The 23,464-nt window shown below is 40.0% G+C and overlaps 1 protein-coding gene across 1 annotated transcript; it reads right to left on the bottom strand.

The window, feature by feature from the left end:
* Window positions 1–1,757: 1,757 nt before the first annotated feature.
* On the bottom strand, window positions 1,758–23,464 carry TSPAN3 (tetraspanin 3). Its single transcript, XM_063412506.1, has 7 exons — window positions 23,307–23,464; window positions 12,468–12,659; window positions 11,365–11,439; window positions 7,686–7,787; window positions 7,205–7,357; window positions 6,838–6,921; window positions 1,758–2,698 (listed from the first exon to the last, which is right to left on the bottom strand). The coding sequence occupies exons 1-7, from the start codon at window positions 23,367–23,369 to the stop codon at window positions 2,606–2,608; spliced, it is 762 nt and encodes a 253-aa protein (XP_063268576.1). The 5' UTR covers window positions 23,370–23,464; the 3' UTR covers window positions 1,758–2,605.

Here is a 23,464-nt window from a genome sequence, read left to right on the forward strand (position 1 = left end):
TGAAGGCAATTCTAATTTCCTGTGTTAAACCCCTCTGGATCAGGTAAGGATTACTGCTGCAGGTGAGCTCCCTGCCTGTGTGCTCCACGGATTCACTCAGTCTGAATAACTTCCTGTGCAATCTGCACTGAGCCCTCTCGGGCTCCTCAGCTACAAGATAGCCAAGAAGAAATTCATAAGGAACTTAAAAGACTAGACACAGGAATCAAGGGAAAAAAAGGGCTATAATCAAACTAAACCATCCCTTGTCCCCTAAAATACACTATCGGATAGGAAACTTAATTAGGAAGGCTAAACCACAGCCACACCAACACTCCTGCTTAATGCAAGCCAAAGTTTATTCATTTCTCTTCAGTAATAAGAGCCACACACCTACACCACTTGTTCCTAACTTCAGCAAATCACACAAAATGTGGTGCATTACACCCCTGCAAGTCTGTGCTTGGTTGGCTTTTCAGGGGGGGTGGGGGTGTGTGGAATTTGATTTTGAAGTTTTAGAAAACCCAAACACCACCATAACTTTATTCACACATCCAAGACCTGTTACAAATGGTGCAATGCAAGAAGATCACTGTTTCCTAGAAAAACTAATTCACAGCAGTTGAAAGTTCAGTTGGGCTTTGTTTAGATTATAAGAAAGTTGTAAAATATTAAGTAGTTTCCACATTCCAGCACAAATATTCTGCATTTTAAAGAGGAAACAGACTTCCTTCATTTACATGCAAGTACTGTCAAGTCATCTGTACCTCAAACCCATGTCTTCCAGCAATATTAACAAGCATGTGCACTGTTAGTTCCCCCAAACTATCCTCACTTCAAAGGGCTATGTGCAGGCTCATGACTGGAGTTTCTCTCTGCCTTGTAGCTGCTATGAGCTGACCACCTTTTTAGGCATCCTTAGCCTTATTTTGTGCAACACAAGTCTGTCTTAAAACCTCTCCACACTGATTTTTACAAGCCAGGGTCATCTCCACCTTATTAGTTCCATATTTACAATATGCAATACAATATGAAGATAATTTAATTCAGGCAGGCTTGCTGCCACATCTGAGAAATCTGACGCCACAGTCAGGAGGCCTCACGGTTGAGCCTTACACATGCTGCAGTAAGAATGAAAATCCAAGTCCCAAGGGAGTATTATTTATGACCCATCTTTAGAAGTTAACAGAACTCCAAAGGTACACTTCTACAGCAGTGTAACAGCACTGAGAAAAATCCCTCAACAAGCCACATTGGCTTCAACAATGAGTACACATTAGAATTTTCTTTTTCTGAATGATGTTTCTTTAGTTGTTTGAGATTACCTTGATGCCAGTTTAACTGAGCAGGTCTGATTTGTACATAAGCAAGTGGTAAAAATTCTGAACATTCTGCAAAGGAGGAGGAACCCGAAGACACTGAAAGTAGGGCAGTCACTAAGTATCTGAATAATGCAAGACACATTAAAACATAATTAACATACAGCAGTTACAGTAAAGCTATTCATTACCCACTGTTTAGAGACAACTGATTATTCCTTAATTATATGCACGAGATGTTAAGTTTCCATCAAGTTCAGCCAAGTTTGTTGTTCTGTGTCTCACTGCCATTGTTTCAAATAAAAAGAACAAATACAATACAATCAGGTTTCCAGCAAACCACAAATACAGATCTATTGAAGTGAAGCCACCCAAAACTGTTGTTTTCATAGTTTGTCCAGCACACCCAGACTCCACTGGACCAAACAGACCGGAATCTTAAACAGAAAACAAGACATGTTTATAGGGAGGATATAGAGATTTATTTAATCAGGTTTACTATTTACAGTTGAGATCACTTTCACATACTACTTTGCTACTCTACATGGCTACATTGTTTCCAAACCAACTGAAGGTCTACAGTCTAACAGTTCACTCAACACATAAAATGCTCTTCATAGAAAAATGAAATATTTCATTATAGAACAGTAGTGCATACATTATACTCCTGAAAAGCCAGCTTGTATTTTAAACCACTAATGTTTGAAAGACTGGATCTCTGAAGGTCAAAACTGCAGTCACATAATCCTAAAATTGGTTAGGTTTGTTTTATTCTTTTCCACAATTTCTTTATATATAAAGTGTACTGGACTTAGGTGGTTTTTTTTTCTTTTTTAAAAGTGTCACTGGTGAGGGGCAAGATTAAAACAATTTTTCTCAAATTAAATACAGCTGGCTTCCTTTGTACAACTTTGGCCAGAAAAGTTCTATGTAGTGAAGGTTTAAGACAGCCTCTCTCTATACGCAAGAATCAGCCAGTAATGCTTGGAGGTAATCTACCAAAGTAGGCACACATCCTTTGACTTTCCTATCAACCAAGTTACACTTAACTCGCAAACAGTTCTGAAATTAGAAAGTTTACTAGCATACTAAAACATTTAGATACATGAATAGCTGGCTAAAACAGTGAAAGTCACGGTATTTATATGGGTTTGTGTAAAGCTGTTGTTTTGCCCATCACCAGTGCACAGTGCGGCTGCCCTCAGGTCTGAAAGGTGGCTTGGGGCAAGAAAGCTATGGAAGTAAACCTGGCCCGTTCACCTTCCACAGAGGTGGGGGAAGATTGAACTGCATGTCTGAATTCTCTTCTAGGCATAGGTTCCACCAGCAATGAGCAGCTCGTAGGCAGGATCTCGACTCCTCCTACATAGAACTATACAGGCACACAACATGCCCAGAAGCTAGGGAGAAAAAACAGAGAACAAGCTTGAGTACAAGGAAGGTACTTCAAAAGACAACCTCAGCACAGACTGTCAGCATGCTTCAAGACTGTAATTAACAAACACCAACAAACAACAATGCCTGAAAGAGCCTCGGTTCCTGCTGTAAACTGCAAGGGCGACAAACTTCAGCCTCATTTTCTTTACAATATTATCCTGGACATGTAAAACAAAACTTTTTTTTGGTCAGCCACTTGTATTCTGCCTCAATAATTCATATTTAGATGGAACAAACTCCTAATGTTTTTTAATGAAAGGTACAGATTTTTAGATACTGTATCTGGTATGGAAAATCCAAGTGCAATTCCAATGCGTCAGCTTAACTGCTACGATGAGAATGGGCTTTTAAAAGAGATTTCATAAAACGCTCTCTGTGAACATGTCACATTAGAAAGCTTAAATCTAAGGCAAATAATTCACTTTTACAAATGTTAAGATTCACAGTACTGTGAATCTTACAGGCATGCTTGCCAGGATTTAGGGTATGATCACCCTGTGTCCACTTACAAAGACTTAAACCACATGATTGATCAGGGATACAAGGCATGATGTTTTAAAGAAGCTGCATGTTTATTGAAGGCAGAATAAGATTGTACCTACTAGAAAACAGCAGATATAGTGTTGTGTTCTGTGGTCTGCAGTAACGGGCAATAGCTTCTAGTAAAGTATGAGATGGCATTTGATTTGGTTGTATGCATACAAGTTTATTCACAGATGCAAATACTTCAGGAGGCTCCTGTCCTATCTCTGGATTATAAGGCACCACTCTGAAGGTAACTTGGTTTCTTAAACAAGAACCCCTCAGACAGAGAGCAAGTAAGAATGAAATGGGTGAGCAGACAATCAAGTGTAGATCTTCCTCTCTGATACAGCAAAAGCCCAGTGAAAACACTACTGGGACAAAAGGAGAGTTACTCACTTTTTAAAGATATAGGCCAATGCAAACATCAGATGTGTAACATGTTTTAAACTAAATAATGGTACACACAATACAGTACTCCAGTCTGTTGAAAGACTGAAAACAAAACGGTAAAAAACTCTAAACCTAAATAAGCAGTGATTAGGATGAGGCATGATGAAATTCTAGTACAAGCTTTTCATTCCCTGGAAGGGAACAAGCTGTAAAGATCTTCTTTGTCTGCAGGGCATTATCTGCTTGGGATCTATAGCAGAAACCAGCACAGGTTAAAAAAGCACATGGAGAGTAATGCAGTATGGCACTTCAGCAGTCACTAAAACCAGCACCTTCCTTCACTCAAATTGTTCCAGCTCACAGACTGACTCCTAAATCGGCTATCATAGAATCATGGAATGGTTTGGGTTGGGACAGACCTTTGCAGCCCATCCAGTCAAGCCCTCCTGCAATAAGCAGGGACATCAGGGTGCTCAGGTGGGTAAGTTCATGTCAGAGCAAGAGGAAACAAGTTACATGAGAGGATGACTGGTCATGGACACAGCCCTTCTAAGACAGGAGGGAATATCTACAATTAAAGCTGCTTCAGTTAAGACTTGTAAAATGGAGAGTTTACGGTAGCCAGTGGCTACAGAACTCTCAAGAAGGCTCAGACTGCAAATACAAAAACTTCTTTTCTGCTGTTCAAAGCCAGGATAAAACAAAAAGTGTAATGCAGAGCAACACCTCGTTCAGTCCTTTGCTAGAATTCATTCTAGCCATGTACATCAAATGAATAAAAGTAGATCCAGCACATTTACGGTCATTTACACAAAGACAACCCTGTTCAATGACTCCCTCAAGACATTTAATTTATACAGAGTTGTGTAAAATCTCAAACATTCAGATACTATAGCAAAACCTCATGCAATTAACTTCTGAGTTACTATTTAAACCATTTTTGTCCTTTAGGAGGTCTCAGCATATTTCTAAACTTCACTATAAACACAAATGACTCACATACCTCAATGTTCTTACATTCACACATTATCTATTATGTCATTAAAAAAAAGTACTAGCACCTCTAAGCACTTTAAGGCATTTGAGTCTGTTTCTCTTGTGTTGCTATTTAGTATTGTGACAGCCATTTTAGACATCTGTGTTGAGAAAGGATCCATGCATCCTCCTCTTTATCAACTTCCAGGAAAATTCAGACATCTCCTACTTTCAGGAGGCTTGTTTAGTTTTTTTATTAATTTTGGTTTTAATTTGCCTGCTAGCAATAACAACATTCAGTCTTTCCCAAACCAACTTTGTACAAAAATTCACTGGCTGTATATACATGTGCCCTTTGTAAATGATCACCAATCACAGAAGCTGTGGTTTTGCTCCCTTCAGTTTGCTCCTATCTATTAATAGCTCTGTGCTGTCACTGTGGCTGGGACCAGGGAATTATTGCACACTGGAAGATTCCCATGGTAACTGAAACATGAACATACCAAAAATTACTTCTGTACAGAAAAGACTAAGTTCATAAATTTCCAGCCTTGCAAAAATACTCTTCTCAGTCTTTTAATTTTAAAGCAATTACTGAAGGTTAAATTTGTTGACTATAGCCTATTAGAGGTAATGAACTTTGAACAGCCTTATTGCATAACAAAATAATCTGTTCAGAGGAAACTGTGCAGCGAGCACAGGGAAAGTAGCAAAATTCACCAAATGGTGAGGAAAACAACTATTCCTCTAAGTTTACAGGGTGTGATCCAAATTACAGCCATGTGCTGAAGTTTACATTCTATCTCCCTTTCAGTTAGCCCACAGACCATCCTGCTGAGAATCAGGCCAAGTACACACTCGAATTCTGTATGGCAAAGACAAAAATGTCAGAACTTACGCCTCAAATTTCAGGAGACAAATAATAGAACAGTTTGAACAGAAGGGTGCAAGCAGCCACACTGCCATTGCCAGCATGTGTCAGAAACTCTGGGCCAGGGCCAGAAGTGATTATAACTGTGCTGCACTTTGGGGCAGATCTGTTCATCAACCTGCAAACTCCAAAACTAAGAATGATGCCTCCTCTTGGGATTCACCTCAGTCAGTTTCCTAAGATAAACCTTTTTCTGACAGAAAAAAAAATTGTCACAGTAACTATGGCTGTGATAAAGACATAAAGACATTCATTTTCAGTACATGAATACATCTCTTTAATACTGCTTTAATAACTGAAGTTTTAAGAAAGACAATTAAAACTATACCTTCCCCTCAGGACACTGAATGCAGATCTCACCAAATCTGAAGTTCCACAGCTAAAGTAGTCTGGGTCTGAATTGATCAACACAACTGTATGTAGTACTGAGTACTTTCTTGTAGCATTGAAATATAAAGGGAACCCTATTTTCACAAGACTTTGCAAAAGATTATTTATCTTCTAACTTACAATCTGTCTCAGAAGCTGCTTTTGAAAACAAAAGTGCTTAAATTGTCAGACTTGACAGGTACGTTTTTTGAATTCAAATGCTATTAAGAACACTAAAGTAACTTTGAAATCAGTTTTTAAGTCTTCTGGGATTCAGTATATGTACTACATTACTCAGAGGCCATACCATAGGCACAGTCTGAAAATAATGTCATTAATGTACTAAGACTGCCAGTTGATGAGCACTCAAAATTTCCATTTTACAAATATGTTTGGGAGACAGTGCTAGTCTTATTTCTTCCTTAAAATTTAAAAAATACTAACATACACATTAGTTTATTTCATCAGTTATCTTTTTATGACCAGGGTAACTCAGTTGTACATGAACTGAGCACACTATCAAAACCCTTGGTGTATCTGCTGGGTGGTCCTGACATTTGTACACCATGAAGCATAGTTAAGCTGCTGTACCTCTAAAACAGCATGAAGAATGAGCTGTTTAGAAGTTGGAAATTAAACACTATGCAAACTCTTCACATGTTAAATGCCTTCTGAGGACATTTATGATACTTAATATCTAGATAACTTACTTTTCACAAAATTATTGACCATTTAGAGCAGAATGGATTACTGCATATAACACTGCCTGTTCAGCTCTAACAGAATATACATCCACATAGCAGTGGGAAGTTCTGTGTTAGTGTAATATCTGTATGTGCATACCTGTAATTATCTGTACTGCAGTTTAGATCTGATTTGAAAGAAGGTAACAAATAAAGAACACGCTCTTACCTGAATAGCAGCAAATGCTAGTGCTGCCCAGATGACATACATCATGATCTCCTGAAGCTTCTTTACAACCAGAGCCTCACACCCCTGAAACAAGCAGGCTTCTTATGTATCAATCAGGCAACCATATTTAGACACACCAAAAAACCCCAAAAGCATCACACAGGGCAGAGACACACTAATACTAAAAAAAGTAATTAGATGAAAATTACTCACAGATGAAAAGAGGAGAGAGAGGATTCCCCCCCCTGCAAGAAACCACATCTACTTTCTGTTAAAGCAAATGCACCAAAGATTTGATTTCCCCCAAAGAAAATGAATGACCAGCAAAGGCATGTGGCTGTGTCAGTTCACGCTGTGGCTGCCCTACCTCCGAGTAAAGGTCCATGGGGCGGGTCAGACTGCCAGTGCAATTGCTGAGGGCTGCTTTGCAACAGCTGAGGGGCACACTGTTGTTTTTAGTTTGTTTGAACCAGACAGTATTCTCCCAGTCTGAATAGTTATGGATCCCACAGCAGCGCAGCTGGAAAATCAAGCAGGTAAAGAATTCAGTTCTAACTGCAATACCGAGAAGACAAGTATATTATGTTCCACTGCAGAAAAACACTTAAATACTACATATTTGAATACGAGCACAGATTGATAGATAGCTAATCATATAAAAATGTATCTCCCCATCAGCAATATCATAATATTATAATTTTAACCAAGTTAAGCTATTTATTGTCCATTCAGCAATTTCCTAGATTTGTCAGAATGGACGATGGCTATCTATACAAGCAGCAGAGCAACGGCATCTGTGTTTTAAGGACAGAAAGGAGTGGAAAATGGCATCTGTCTTGCTGTCTCACCTGTCTCTGTACGTAGTCAATAGCACGACTGGCTGCATCGGGATTTGTTCCATTGTATCCATTGTATACTTTCCGAATGCTGTGATCAACTTCATCCTCCACCTAGGAAGGGGCAGGAAAGCATCTGCATTAGCTCACCAGCACAAGTAGCACACGTTAGGTAACATTATTTTGCTTCAGCTACAGCATTTCAGGAAACCAAGGTAACTCCCCATCATCTGGAATCACATAATTCAGTGGTACAGCTTCCTAAAGTTCCAACCTGACCTTTGCAAAGATGTTGCCAGCTTGCAGCTAAGGGAGAAGGAAAATCCAGGCAGCCACCTTCCAGATTTTAGGCAAAGTAGCTTTGCACTGTCCCTCAGAAAAGTAACATGTTTTCCCTGTGACATTGTGGCAGACATTTCATTAAGTTAAGGACTCTCAGTAAGAGCATGCACTCACCTTTCTACTTCAGAGGTTCCAAACCAAAACCATTAAACCCATCTGGGCTAACCCAATCCCCTTGCAACTATGAGAATATTGGGATCAAAAGGCACAAAGCCACACCACCTGCTCTTCTGGTTGAAGCACAGGTAAGTAAATTCTAAAGGATGCCTTTTGCTGACCCTACAGTGACCAAGCTCTCTGTTCAGCCCCAGTCTCCCAGGGCTTCCTGAGGAACACCAAAGGCAGTGCATTGTGTACAGCAACATTCACTGCAATAGGTTTTAGAATTACTGCAAATCACTCAAGATACTGTCAAGTACATGTGTTAGAAATGGATGCCACTCAGGAATCCTCACTTGTCCCCTCAAAAGTATTCTATGATGTATAGTTTGGAGGAAATCTTACTAGAACCTTTTAAGTACTATATTTTATTGTAAAATATTACTTAAATAATACACAGTTTAGTGTAGATAAAGATGTGTGCAATTTTCAGATTAGCTCTGATTTGATTTTTTTCTATCACATTCAACAGGAATTATGTGCAAGGAATGTAATTTTAGGACTGAGCGCTAAGCATGTATATTCTTCAGATTTGCAAGCTACAGTAGGAAGGTCTTGTCAACACATTCCTTTAAATACTTTAATGGAAGAATTTTCTCAGCAACAGCACAAGCTGAACTCCACCACCACCCCCTCCTCAAGAATGCTGCCTATTTCAAGATAGGTATGCATAAAAGTCAATTTAGCCTGCACAGGCAACTCGTTTCAGACCAGTTTAAAATCAATTGTTTCATGATTTAACTAATTTGATTTACAACTCCAACTCATAACAAAACAGCTGTTCAATTTGTCATAAACATTTTAAAAGAATTTATTTCATTGCTTGTTTGTGCATCATTTGGCTCGTGGTTCAATCAGGGCAACAGTATGCCTGAAAACCATGCAAATTCCAACAGATCCAAAAGAAATCACTAGGTGTAGTTAACTGGCAGGGTTTAATGAAAAATGAAGAGAGTGAACCCCTCCATCCAGAGGAAAAGCCAGCAGCTCCTCAACCAAGTAAGCCTGTTTAATCTGCACTGGCACTTCCAAAAAGCCTGGCTTTTACTGCTAAGGAGCAGTGCTGGCAGGCTCTGCAGCAGCTCAGTCCCTCTCAGCATGGCCTGGCATGTTCCACATGACTCTGGAACAGGCCCAACTGATCGACACACGGGTTTACAGAGGCATGCTGGAAAATGAAGTGACTCTAAGATCAGTAATGGTATCTTAAGAGAGCACAGTGCCACTTTCTTGAGGCATTATGCTCAGTGTTACTTGGTACCAACAACTGCTATCACTTCAATCTTTCCTCCTCTTTGGAAGTTTGTATGCTAACACAAAGCACTTCTGCCATGATTCAAGTGCCTTCAAAAAAACCAAAACGAGGCCCCCACAGATGTACACACACCATATCAGAAACAGACTAAAATTAACAAAGCACAAAGCTGACTTATTTATCCTGGCAAAAATAATCAGAAAGATAAGTAGACTTCCCTTCTCAGCTCACTGGTAATAAATTTATTTCTGTTTATTTCTGTTGCACTTGGAACAATAGTTTAAAATGCTAGATACTGCAGGGTACTAGAAAATTGCTGTTTTTACTAACAAAACCTGTCTGTCCTTTCCAAAGATTTAAGATTCAATTTTCAAATACTGACTTTCACAAACAGCTTAACATAAGATCATGCTGCCACCAAAACTACACCACTTTCCCTCTCCTCCCAAGCTCTAGCCCTGAATTACCTACTGCAGTGAAAACTGTACAGCAGCAAATCAAAAAAAGAGACTCAACAGGAACACACAGCTGGGCAAGGAAGATCCATGCACCTGCTTGTATCTGCTGTGAACACTGCTCACTGGAAAAGAGCAAGTCCCTTCAAGATGGGGACATGGAAGACAGTAAGATGGCTACTGCTTAGACCAGATCAGATCCATGGTAACTCCTGCACATATTAAAGGATACCTCTGCAAGAACTGAAACAGAAGGAAACCATTCAACATTTAAGAACCCACTTCCTACTCCCTGGGAATTGTACTGCTTTCCTCAGTGGCTTTTAAGGTCTACTTCTACTACAAATTTCAGAATCCCCAATGACCATCTCAGTTCACTGCCAAGATACCAGAAACTAAATGCAAAGCATGAGAAAACCACTCTGAGCTCAAGCATGGCCAGTAGAGCACTTCTGTTGAAGTTATGCAGGTTATGCACTGATCTATAACACACACTCCAAGGTCATGTTGTCAGCTATTTACTCAAAGCATTTACTAGTACTATTTACTTCCCTGGGACCTAAGCAAAAACATCACTTTTACTTCCAAGCTGTCTCCCTGTTGGTTCCAGGATAGCAGGAGAAAGCAAGGAGGAGAGAATTCTGAACCAGTGAGACCTGTGTTGTTCACAGGACACAAAAGGCCAAAGATACTGTAGCTCAACTTGCTGGTAAGATATCCCTGGGTGTCCTACACTGCAAACATGTCACAGCTAAAATGCCTTCTCTGGTCTACTTTTTTTTTCCACCCCCAGAATTTAGATATAGACATATCAAAAGCCAGTAAACTGTGCAAGTTAGATATTTCTTGAAGCTACATTGTGGCATCTCTAATACCATGCAGTATATTTCTGTCATATATTATGCTGGTAGAAACACATCTAATTTCATTTTTCTGGTTCTGTTTCTCAATTTCATTAAACAAATAGTGGGAAAAGTTTTAATTTTTTTAGCTATAATCCTTGTCAACAACCTGTGTAAAGCTATAAAGTACACATTAACACATTTAATCTATTTAATTTTATTATTATGCAGTGTTAGTTTGCACACCTGAACACATGACAACATTTAAGTTATTGGTCATTAAAAAAATATGCCCTATGTTCAAACATTGTGTAGCCTCAATCATTCACAAAGTTGAAGCATAAATAAATTAGAATACCATCTGGAAAATGCAAAGGTACCACTTACTGTGACTCCTTTCTCCTGTTTAACTGTTAATGATATGTTCCAGGTAATTTTTTGCCTACAAGATAGCTCTCTGCATTGATGTTCTAAATTTTAAGGTACTGATATCACAAATTAATCCACTCAGATATTTGATTTTATTCCCTTAACAAATACCCATTAAGCTATACACACTCAAACACAGTAAAGAATACACTTCTGTATGATGGTCAGAGTTCACAACAAAACATTTACTGAAACTGGGAAGTTCTTACCTTTGCTCTGTAAATGTATCCAAGAACCACGACCACAACTTCAGTGATAAAAACCAAGAGCAAGATGATCACAAACTGCAAAATACAATCAAGAGTGTTTGTGCAAATAGTTTTATTTGTGTGCCTAATAAAAGTCTCCATGCAGATTTTTCTATTTAAAGTTGTTTTTAGGCAAGGTTTTGCTTTCACAGATAGTTTAATGCAGGCACTTAAACTGACCAAATGAGCCCAGAATTTATTCGAGAAACTTTAGTGTTCCCAGCTTCACCAAGCAGTAAGAAGCTGCCCAGTCAGACAAGTCTAGCTGTCATTAGTACTGAAAATACTAATGCAGGTCTTTAATCAAGTGCTTCTTTCAATTTTTTTTGTTAGGTAGATCGGAATGTCTCATCAAAGAGGCTACCCAGGCAGTTACTTAGAGTGGTAGATGGACTAAGGGAATGTTTCTTCAGATTAAGCTCTGTGACAGCTGAAAAAGACAGTAAGCTATGCATTTGTCTTGCTATATTTAAGAGCACTTTGAAAGAAGTCTGCACAGCATTCAACAAAAGGAGCCCCAAACCCCTCTGTGGGGACACTTTAGATACCAGCCTCTATTCTTCCCTACCTAGTTTTCAAGCCAAAATTACAATTCAAATACTCGGAAACACAAGGCATAAAATACTGTAAACCAAGTGTCCCACAGTAAGCCATGAAGAAAATCATCAGGCATTATGACAACCCTCAGTTAACCTTGATGCAAGACACTTAAAGCAAGAAGGCTCCTAAATCACTTTTCTCTCCCTCCAATTCAGCTTTTCAAACACAGATTAAAGTGAGATTTAAAAAACTGTTATGACTTAATCATATGGTTTTACATTTTTAAATGAGATTATCACAGTTCTAAAAAAGGTAAAACTGAGACGCCTTCTGCTGCTAGAACTGTTTAATTTAACACCTTTATTCAGAACAGAAAAATGAAACAAGATGTTCCTAACAAAATTAAGCAGAAAACTTTTAAGGCCATAAAGAAAAAAACCTTTAAGTAATATTTAGGAGTTTATTAAGAGAGAAGGCAGTCAAATACACACCAGGCCAAGACTCTGTAGGAGCTGTGCACTTACCGTAGCCAGCCCACAGCGACTCTCTCGAATGGTAGCGCAGCACCCAATGAGTCCAATAATAAAAAGCAGCGTTCCCACAGCTATGATAATAACAGCTGGAATTAGTGTATAAACATCTTCAAAGAAGTGGTCGTAGTCATCATATGTGATGAACACATAGGCTCCCACGTAGCACAGGATGCCTGCTGCTGCCTGCAATGGGCACAAAAACATGGTAAGTTCCTTGGAACACCAAGCCCTTCCTCCAGCAAGGTAACAATTATTTTATCAAACACCATAAAGTGGTGTTCCTCGAAAATTCTGCCAGTTACTATCTATGACCTACTGTTATGATTAAATAGACGTACACACTGTAAACTTCAACCTCTGCTAGGAAAAGATGAACTGCTAGAAACAACAGCATTTCTGAAGGGTTCACAGCACTGGAAAAAATCTGATTGCAACCAGAAAGCAGGCAGAAACAAATACGAACCACCAACTACTAAAAGGCAGAACCAACTACTTACAAAAAATGTACCATAAACTAGCAAAACTGATGTTCTCAGAAGGATCGCTGTATGAAATGGTCCTTTTTAAACAAACAAAAAGTCAGCTTGAAGTTACTGCAAAGTAAGCCCTGTAGGATGAATCTGCAACTAGACAGATTTAAACAGCAAGACAAAGCTCTTACATCCATCTGCCATGACCTTGCCTCCCTTACAATTACAACGATCCCCAAACATCAATACCTTCATTATCTTTAAGCTGAGCAGAGCTAGTGAAAGAGACAACTATTGCTTGAGGAGCCAACTAACACACATTTATTTTTAAATACAAGGGCCTTTTCAGTCTGTGCTTTACAAATGTCTTTCCTAACTGTCCTCACACTTGCTGCAGAACGAAACATCAATCTGCAATGTGGACAAAATAATCTGAATGCCTCACCACAGGCTCTCCCCATGTCCCAATGCAAGGCCAAGCCAAAACAGTGCACTCAGAAGATGCAATGGCCAAGCTATGACCTGGGGAATTTCATCTTGCTGCAAAGGGCAGTGTCCCTATTACAAACCAATCCATACCCTGGACACAAGAGCTCACTCAACTGGAATGTGACACACTGCCGCTCCAGCAGGAGGGAGAACACTGCAGGCTGCCTGCAGCCAATGCTCCCACTCACTGCCATTACAGCCAGCCCCTCCCTGCACTGTGAAGAGGAGGGCAGACGCACACAGCTGCAATACTGCAAGGCTGGACCGTGCTAGTGCACAACCAGAGACTCAATCAGTAACTCAGGCTAGCACATCATTTAGCCCAGTTGCCTGCACAAAGCAGGGCCAACAATGAATTCAGGCCAGGTTGCTCAAGGCTTTGTCTCAAGTCTTGGAAGTCCTCCCTGGGAAGCCTGTTCAACGTGGCACAGGACAAGACAAGCCACAAGAAAAAAAGGTATCCAGGATTTCAGTCCTGTTTGCCACTACATGCTAGATGTACTGCAACTCCTTTCTATGAAACAATAGTGCACAACCACTACCAGAATGTTACTTTATGTTTGGAATATTCCCTGCAGCACTTCGCTACAGAGACACTATGTCAAAGAAAAAGATATTAAGAGCCAGCTCAAAAGTATCATCATTTGCATGGATTTGAGCAATACATTTGACCTCTCCACCTCTCTTTCTGCAGCAAAGGTAATTGTGTACTCTGCAGGAATTTTAAAGGCATCCAGCAGGCTCATATCCATCCAATAAAAGGTGCTATATACATATAAGGGGAGGGAAAACTGAAAATTCAGTAACAAAGGCCAAGACATCTTTTTCAGACAAGAATGAACAAGCTATTGCAAAATCGTCCCCTTGCACAGAAGATGTTGAAATGCTAATCCATCTGTACAAACCCTTCTGTATTAGGTACAACACGGCAAAATGCAGACACAGACTTTCTGCACACAAAGCAAAGATTCAAAGTAGTGTCACTGAACAATGGAATTACATTAACTGTTGCCTAGCAATGAAGCCTGTGAATGGCAGGCCAGTGATGTAATCTCCTATTTCTAAGAACTAAAATGCTTGTTAGAAATATGGTATGTTACAAGGCGGCAGATGAAAAACCACAGCTGTGGCTGGCATCACACACAGAATATATACCGCAAAGCCGAAATCAGAACCATTTGTGAACTCCTTTGTCCTTCTTTTGTTGTAATTTAATTGGCTTCCTCCTTGTTTAAGAAAAATCTGAATCATAAACTGCATAAGCACATACATTTGAAGAATGTATTTGAAGTAAAAGGAGCTTTGCCTTAAAAAAAAAAAAAAATCTGTCTACAGGTGTTATCTTTCCTTCCCTACTTCAAGAGGCACATGCATTTCAAGAAACATTGCTTTTGCAGCCTTTAGATAGATTAAAAGCTGCCTGGATTGAAGACTTCATTAAATCCCTTTCACACATGGAACAAGAATGACTAACCATCCATTAGTCCATGACAGCACTGGGCCTTAGGTCTCACTTCTGAACAATGCTGAGGAGCTGGTGTTATCTCTGATACAGACACTGCCTCCGTGATGAAGTGACCATACCCTTCAGAATTACTGCTGCCACCTCTTCCACAAGTCATCTGCAGCAGGGGAAGGTCCTGAGAGCAGAGGTACCTGCTGGAGCTTGCACAAGGTTTAAAAGCCATGAAGACTGAAACTCCTTCCCCATGTAACACAGCTGAACACTGCTTTTGAACAGGTACAGGACACAGTCTATCATAGGACAATGAAAACAGCAACATTACCCAGTCAGTTTACACTTAAACAAGTTTGAGATGTCCTCCCCTTTCCTTTCACAACACAACCAAGGGACACAGATTGTTTTGGCCTTCTCTTAACCAGGAAGGGGGAGGTCTCTGAAGGGTTTTAGCTGGGATGAGAAAAGGGCTTTTGAAGCAATCCTTTTTGCTCATCTTTTGATGATTTTCTCTTACTATCTTCTGGCTTGCATCACTGAATAGTCTTGGGAGGGTGTAAGGGGAGTCACTTTGGGTGAAACTAAGGCAGAAGACAAGTACAGCTCCTGTGCTGACGCTCAGAGTTGTTCAGTCAATGGGACTGCCCTGGTTCCAGGTCCCTCCCTCTTCAGAGCTCAGCAGTTCCACCAGGAGCTCTCAGCAGACAGCACAGTGTCATCCACTGATACAAATAACACATAAACATTGCAACACACAGGACAGTTTAACCATACAAAGCGTGCAGTCTATCTTGACCAGCGCTGCACCAGTTAATTGCACACTTGTTACCTGTTGCAAACCAAGTACAAAGTTGCATACATGTGCTTTTTGAAGAGGAAAAAAAACCCAAACCAAATCAACTGACTCTCCCCTGCCCATAACCAAACAATCCACCCCAAATTACCCAAAATAGTACCATGTGCTTAAACCATCTATCTCAAAATAGGAATCATCTAAGGAACCCAAAGTCTGTATAGACACAAGGATAACTTAAAAATGAAGTCATAATCCACATCTCACTGTTCACTATCCTGCAGAGTAAACAGAAAACCTGCAAAGTCCAAACTCGCTCAAGTCAAAGACAATCGAATATAAAGCTACAGTGCTTACAATCATGCATTTCCTACCATTAAATGGAAGCCAAATATATGAACTGCACACAGTTCAAACAAGTCTTTGATAAACAGGGCTTGAAGGAAGAATTCTCCAACTTAATCTGCTCAATGCTCTGAATAGAGATGGCAGCATTTCCTGAATCTGTGCCAGGTCACATGCATGTTCTAGGGACATTCAGCATTCACACATCCTTTTACAGTTGTCTGCATCTAACTCACAGTTCTGAACCTGAAGCAGCACACACTTATTTTAGGATGAATTAACCTTTAAAAACACTGATAACAAAGTACAGTCAATGGAGACAGCTCGTTGCAAAAGGCTTGTGCAATTCAATATCCTTCTCATCAGAAGCAAGTTTATAAGACACGAAGATCTCTCACAGTTCAGAAAAAGATTGATTTTATTGCTTTGGCTGGAACCTCTATGGAGTTATTAAAAGCTCAACAATTATGCAAAGAATTGGAAGGAAAACTGGAAGATCCAATGACACAATGGTAAGTATCACTCAACACATTCTAGAAAAGCTCAGTTAAAAATCAAGGTTCTTTGCACAGTCTTCGGGCTGCTGTAACACAGCCTTTTAAGCTCATGGCCATTTCACAAAGTCAGCTTTCACCTCTCACAAGCCCTGAGGCGTACAAGGCTGTCTAGCTGCACCTTGAAACAGTTTCAGGGATTGAGTTTGCTTGTTTGTTTTCCAAGGAGGCTGCAAACACACACCAAGAGCTGTTTTCATGTTTTTAGGAATCCTCACACACTGCAGCAGTTTGAAAGCCAAAGTTGTGGCTACCTAAGACGATGAGTGTAAGATCTTTAAACTTGTTCCGTTGATCATTTATTTATCAACCATGGACACCGCAGCTTCATTTACAAGCGAACGCTTCCTTACACCACCCTAATAATGTTACTGCCAAAGAACACTTGTATGTTCATACTTTTCACCTTGCTAGGGAATTTTCTTCACTTTGGGACTCTAATAGAACATACAGCAGAAGGTCTGAATTTCTTTTGTGGTACTGTTTCAATTAACTCGGCCAAAGAATAGTTTGTCCCTTTAGAATCCATGTTTTATTCACGGTTTTAAGAAAAACACATACTCTCTGAAAAAGAAAGTATTGTATCTTAGCAAAAAAAAGCAAAGTATTGTATCTTAGGAGAAAATACACCTGATATTCAATTAGGCAAGAAGGACTATTTCACATTTTTGGTGAGGACACCTAATTATAAATTCCTCCTGCTGCCAACTTGGCCACTGCTGATTGGTAAATGTTGATAGCAATGACACCACTCTAAACCAATTATTCACTCTACTATGGACATATCTTTCAAGCATGGGATTGTTAACTATACCCATGATACATTCTGACAGACCATCTACATCATCTTTGATAAAAAGAACCTAAGGAAAAAGTAAGAAAAAAAGCTTTTTACGCTAACAGACCCTCAGCTTTTCTCTCTAGATTCTGTCCTAGGACCATTTTCCCAACATGCCCATTACTTTCCTCATGCTAAATGTGAGTATATCTTTGTTCTCACTGCCTTTCTAACACATTTTTTAAAAAAACAAAACACATGTCTACTCCAGGACAGATGTATGAGAATCTACAGCTACTTCTGTCCATGCACACCAACTCCTGAACATTTCCTACCCACAAGCAGGAACACCAATATTGTAGTCCACCTCCGAATCTTTGCGCTTCTTAGAACAGTACCTGAACAAGTGGGATTTTTTCCACGTTTCGCCATTATTTGACTTCTAGGGTATTTCTGATATTTTTGGTCCTTTCCAACACTAGAGTATTCATAGCCTGATTACTGTCATAAAAAGAAAGGGATGACAAAAACTTTTAAGTCTTCCTTTTAGCTTTCTGTTCTTCAAAATTTATTTTCTTTACCTCAAAGGCCCAACAGGATCTCTCTGGGGTTTATTTTTCTTATAGTCTTTTCAGCACTTCCCTGCTGTGTATCTCTCTCTCCACTCCCCTCCCTAACAAACCCACACCCATAGTTGGTATTTTCTTTGCTTCCTGAAATTGATACAGAACCAGCTTAGAACCCAATGTCACTGGTTTCCTGACACTCTTCTCTTTGTTCTCATCAATGATAATTTAACTTGAACACTGAGCTATAACTGTCTTACAAAATCTTCTGGGAGAAGAAAGACAACAATTCCATTCAGCTCTGTTAACACAGTTAAAACTATCTTAAAGGCTTATAAAACAAGCAAGCCCTGTAAAATTCAAGCAAGCCAGACTGCTCTGTTTGTACTGGCCACACTCAATTCTGTGCCCAAACACCTCAAATTCAAAGGCTTTTTAAGCTAAAGCAAAGGCTGAGCTAGGCTGCCTTTGCATTTGGCACTGCATATTAGAAGTGCCACTAATTGCAAGATGTAGTGCATCTGCAGTCTTCAGCCTCTTCAGAAGCCAAGTTACAATGCAGCCATTCTTTTACACCTATTTAGTCACCAGGGCTGTAACTCGAGCTGGTGCTCTCCTGTTCCCAGACTCCTCGCTCTGCAGGAGAACAATGATGATCACTCTGCACTTCAAAGTTCACCAGGTAAAGTGATACTACAAATTTCTTGTACTATTCAAAGGTATCGCATTTAGCTTTGCAACTTGGTTTTGTTAGGTATTAGGTCTTTTAGGCTCAAGACCAGATGCCAAAAAGCTGAAAAATCCCAGGCAAAGACCTGAAACTCATCCTGTAGTGAAACATGAATGTCACTAACATGTTGCTTAAAAGTAAATCAAAGTATTTATTACTAAAATTCAGGACCTGGGCCACATTTGCTACCTGAAAATTCATATTCAAGTATTGTAAGAAAAATCACTCAGAGGGCACAACACCTGAGAGTTTTAAATCCTATTTTTTTAATTATAAAAACTAATTCTTTTAATGCACAGGATTTCGAACCATTACCAATCCTGAAGGATACACTAGCTTCATACTACCATGGTAGCAGAAGCAGAAAACATTCCATTTCTACATCCAGAAGCAACCGTCTTTCAAGACAAAAGAGCTTTGGTCAAGTAATCCCTGCAAAGTTACCTTCGGGATCATCCATCAATTAGTCTTTCTTTGATCACCAAAGAACTCTCTAGAAGTTTGTTTTCAAGTCCAGAGCAGTAACTACTCTCAAGATCACAATCGACTAGAGAAACTACTGGGTTTATTGCTATGTGTAAGAGAAAGTAAACTCCAATCTTCCTTTCTGCTACTAAATTTGAATGAATTTTCCCATTGCTTCATTTGTTTTTTCCTACCAGAAATCCCCAAACACATTACATACACATTGACTGCTACAGCTCCTCTAAGAAAATCCTCCATTTCCCACACCCTGGTTGCTGCACTGTGGTGAGCACATCCCAGCTGTGCAGGGAGCACAGATTTGTAGAAAGTATTTGTGCTCTACAGATGCAGAGACTTGAGGTTTTTCTAAACAATCATACCAAAAATGTTTTGTAACAGCTTAGTCAAATGAACTGTCAAAGTAATGACTTCAAGCCAGCTAAATACTATAAGAACTTAAATAGTTTGCAACTACTGAGTTGGAAGTATTGTAGAAGCAGAGTTCATTCTTTTTCTCAAGGAGAAGAACACAGAGGTGAAACATAAAAACCTCAGCAAGCACAAGATATCTGGCACTGTTTTAGCAGAGCAGGCTGTCAAAGCACATTAGGCAGATTCCCTTTTCTGAAGCAGTACCACATGGAACGCTGAATATTTTATCATTCTATCCTAGGAACTAAAGTAAGACTGAAAACATTTCCTTAGTATTTTTATCTTCATCTCATCTTCAAACTGGTTTCAACTGAATTATGCAAGTCACACCATGAAGCCTAAATTAAGGGAACACAAACACATTTGACAGCAGTCTTTAGGTATTTGTTCCAGGTAAATATATTTCTTCCCCTTTCATAGTTATGCCGACTGTAAATTTAGGAAGTTTCCTGAAGAACATGCTATTCTCAAATACTTTATTATATAATATTTTTTGCAGTTAGTCATTATCAACATGTCATCAAGGTAACCAAAAAATCTTGCCGATTATGAAGATGTATGTACCAGAAGTTACATTATTTTATTTCTAAGCTGTATTGCCTTTCACATCCTAATTACTTCCTATCCAAGACCCTTTCTTAAAGGACTCAGCATCCCCTAAAAGAAGTCACCAGCTGACCAAAAAAATCTTGTGCAAACTTAAGGTAAAGGTCAATTGAAGGATTGGCTTTCCTTTGTCATTTATCATATCTATTCAAAAATTAACCCACAGCAACAAGACACCAAGAAACATATTAATCAGATTAGTATTCCCTGGTCTAAGGAGAGCAAGTTTTAACTGATACTTCATATCAATCCATTTCTTGGTATTTTTGACCTTCAGCACTCCTTGACAAATTATCCAAAACCCAAGCTCATGTTCCACACAAAATCTACATTCTGCTACTCATTATGACTACCACTCATGATACTGTTTTCTTATGGAACTGTATTTTAAAGGCAGTATGGGCACCTACAGAAGATGCACTCAATGCCCCTGCAAAGACAACTCAGCTGAACTCTTAAAATACCACACCAAAAATGTGGAAAGGTGAGGAAACTCCATTCAACTTTCTACATGATAAACTAGTACCTGCCCTACTTTTAGGCAGTTTCCGCAGCCTATTTTCTTTAAAAAACAAAAATCCCGTTGTATTACCAACATGTAGGAAAGTACAGGTAATGTAAGAATTTTACACAGCAGAAAGAAGTTTGCAAAAGACTATAAATGATGTTTTATGGTGTCAACTAAAATTTAACAAGACTCTCCAAAATGAGATGAACTTGTAGAATTGAAATCAGCAGCTGTGGATGGTAAGTGGCTGTCTCAACTCACCAAGGTCTAATCTGCCTCTTTCAGACTCAAAAGTAATTTGTACAAGTTACTCTCCAAAGTAAAACAAGCACATCCCTGCTATTTCTTCACAGCACTGATAACTTTCTGAACAACTCAGTCATAAGATATCAAATCTCTCTAAACATTCACATCCTCCCACAAGTAAGAGACCCACGGGACAAGGGAGGAAGTTATAATCCACTGTGTAGTCACAACTTGCTATTCCTACAGGTGACCATGAAGATAGTGATAAACTGGTATATGAAACCTTACAGAGTAAATTTACAAAAGCAATTAAAGGAGATTTCTCAGTTACTTGACCAATTACAGGCATTTGTCTATTGCCAAGTCTCAAGAAATCCAAATGATCTGATTACCAATATTGGAACTACATAAGGATGACAAGCAAAAGATTTCTCTAACAGCAGAGAAGCACTTACAATGCCAACTAGATAAGCACCAAATGCTAACATACACAGCCCAGTCAACAAATGAGCTACTGACTCCAGCTTGTGAAAGAATGGAAAACCACTGTTTTCTGTAACTCTCACTTTAGGAAAGCCTGCATCATTCTATATGTGGCTGATGAGCTGCAAGGTTGTTTCAACACAAGCCACCCAGTCACTTATCCGCCAAAAAGCCATCAGCACAAGCTGACTTCTTAGGCTGGAGCTGGTTCACAGAATATAGGATTGATAACACTTTAATTTGATGTGAAGTACATCTTATCCAAATACAACATGTCCATTTTTAATTAAGCCAAGTTTGTCTCAAAAGTAATCAAAAACTGTAAAGCAGAAAGTTCAGCATTACACAGGATAACACTGACCCCACCACTGTATGAGATGAATAACTGCCAATTCCAACATACAATTAAATTCCTAAATGCAGCAGACAACGAACAATACCTATCACTAAGCTTCAGAAACTGCACAGAGAATTTGTGCTCATTTACTCCAAACGGAGCCTCATTTATATCAGCAACTACAGAAAAATCCACTTCAAGGTGCCATCAAGAAGGCGACTCACAAAACCCGTGTCCAGTCGAAAACTTTTAAGCATGACGTAGGAGCTGTTACAGAGCTTTTAAAATGCCACTTGCAACTATGCATGTAACAAAAAGCCACACCCAACAAAGCAGATTCCAGCATTACTGCCGCACTAAGAGATTGATGTCACTAGTTTTTACTTTAAAGATAAAGAATGGAGCGTGTGCACCTCAGCCAGAGTCACAGATTTCTAATCTGCACCACTTAAGGCCAAATATGCTCCTCTCCCAGAACAGCTCTATAAGCAAATGCCGCTAAGAATGCACAGATATGCATTTTCCCTAACCATGATTCATTTCCAGGCACCCTTAAGGAGCATTCCTTTGCAAAATTCAGACAAGAACAGTCATCCTGTAACGCCAGTAAGATTTTATATGACTTCCAATAGTAAATGAAGCAACTATACATAGCTACACTTTTATGTTCCAACAGCTTGTTACCCACTATTACTTTTTCAAAGACGACATCTCTGAACAGTTGGGACATCAGATATTCTGTACCTGGAGCTGGGATTAGAGCAGGAAAAATGCAGTACCTAAATGCACAACAGGAATTCTTAAAATCTACAGACTCTTCTTTAGTTTGATTTCATTTATTTAAGAGTTACGCAGTTCTGACAAGCCAATTATTATAGTGAACACAGTGCCAAGCTGGAACCTGTATGTCCATCCTGAAAAAGGTAATTTACAGCAACCTACTGTCGCCTTTTTGTAAGCTTTTGTCTTACTGTCACTGTAGTTGTGCGAGGTTTCAGCGATGCATAAATACTACAACGCTACCGTGGCTGATGGAATACGTGAAGCATAAATATATAAAGACGTACATCCTGATTTTGTGTTAACAGCAGCAGAAGAAAACAGTGCCCCACATTCACCGCCAAGCGTCTGGGATGTCCCGCAGCGCACGGCCAACCCGAGATGGACACAAGAGCTCTACAAAACTTCAGCTGGCTACAGAAATCAAGCTGCCAGAGACCTGAGAAGCTCAGTAACGCAAGACAGAGAAGCTGTATTCGCTTACACAAGAGCCTCTACTCCAAGATCCATAATGCTCGTTAAACCTTCAATGCCACGTTCAGCTTCCCCCACGCTGGAACTCTGGGGAAGGACTGCGAGGGAAGGGACTGCGCCCAGCACTGAACCCCCACACCCCGCGAAGGGGCTCAGAACGCCCGTTAAACATAAAGACTTTAAATACGAACTGAAGCCGTGTGGGGAGGTGGGAGGGGCTCCCGGCTCCTGAGCGAGGCCCGCAGCGCTCTCGGGGCCAGGCTCCGACCTGGAACCCCGGAGCCGCCATCCCTCGCGGGGCGCGGCCGGACTCACCCAGAAGATGAGGTTGAGGAAGACGAGGACGGTCTTGGAGGAGGTGATGCCGCACTGCCCCATGGCGCCGCAGAGCCCCGGCCCGGCCCCGCGTCCCCTCAGCGCCGCCGCACGTGACCGCCCGGCCGCGCGGGCAGCCTAAGATGGCGGCCGCGCGC

Source organism: Prinia subflava, chromosome 15, assembly GCF_021018805.1.
Source record: "Prinia subflava isolate CZ2003 ecotype Zambia chromosome 15, Cam_Psub_1.2, whole genome shotgun sequence".
Lineage (NCBI taxonomy): Eukaryota > Metazoa > Chordata > Aves > Passeriformes > Cisticolidae > Prinia > Prinia subflava.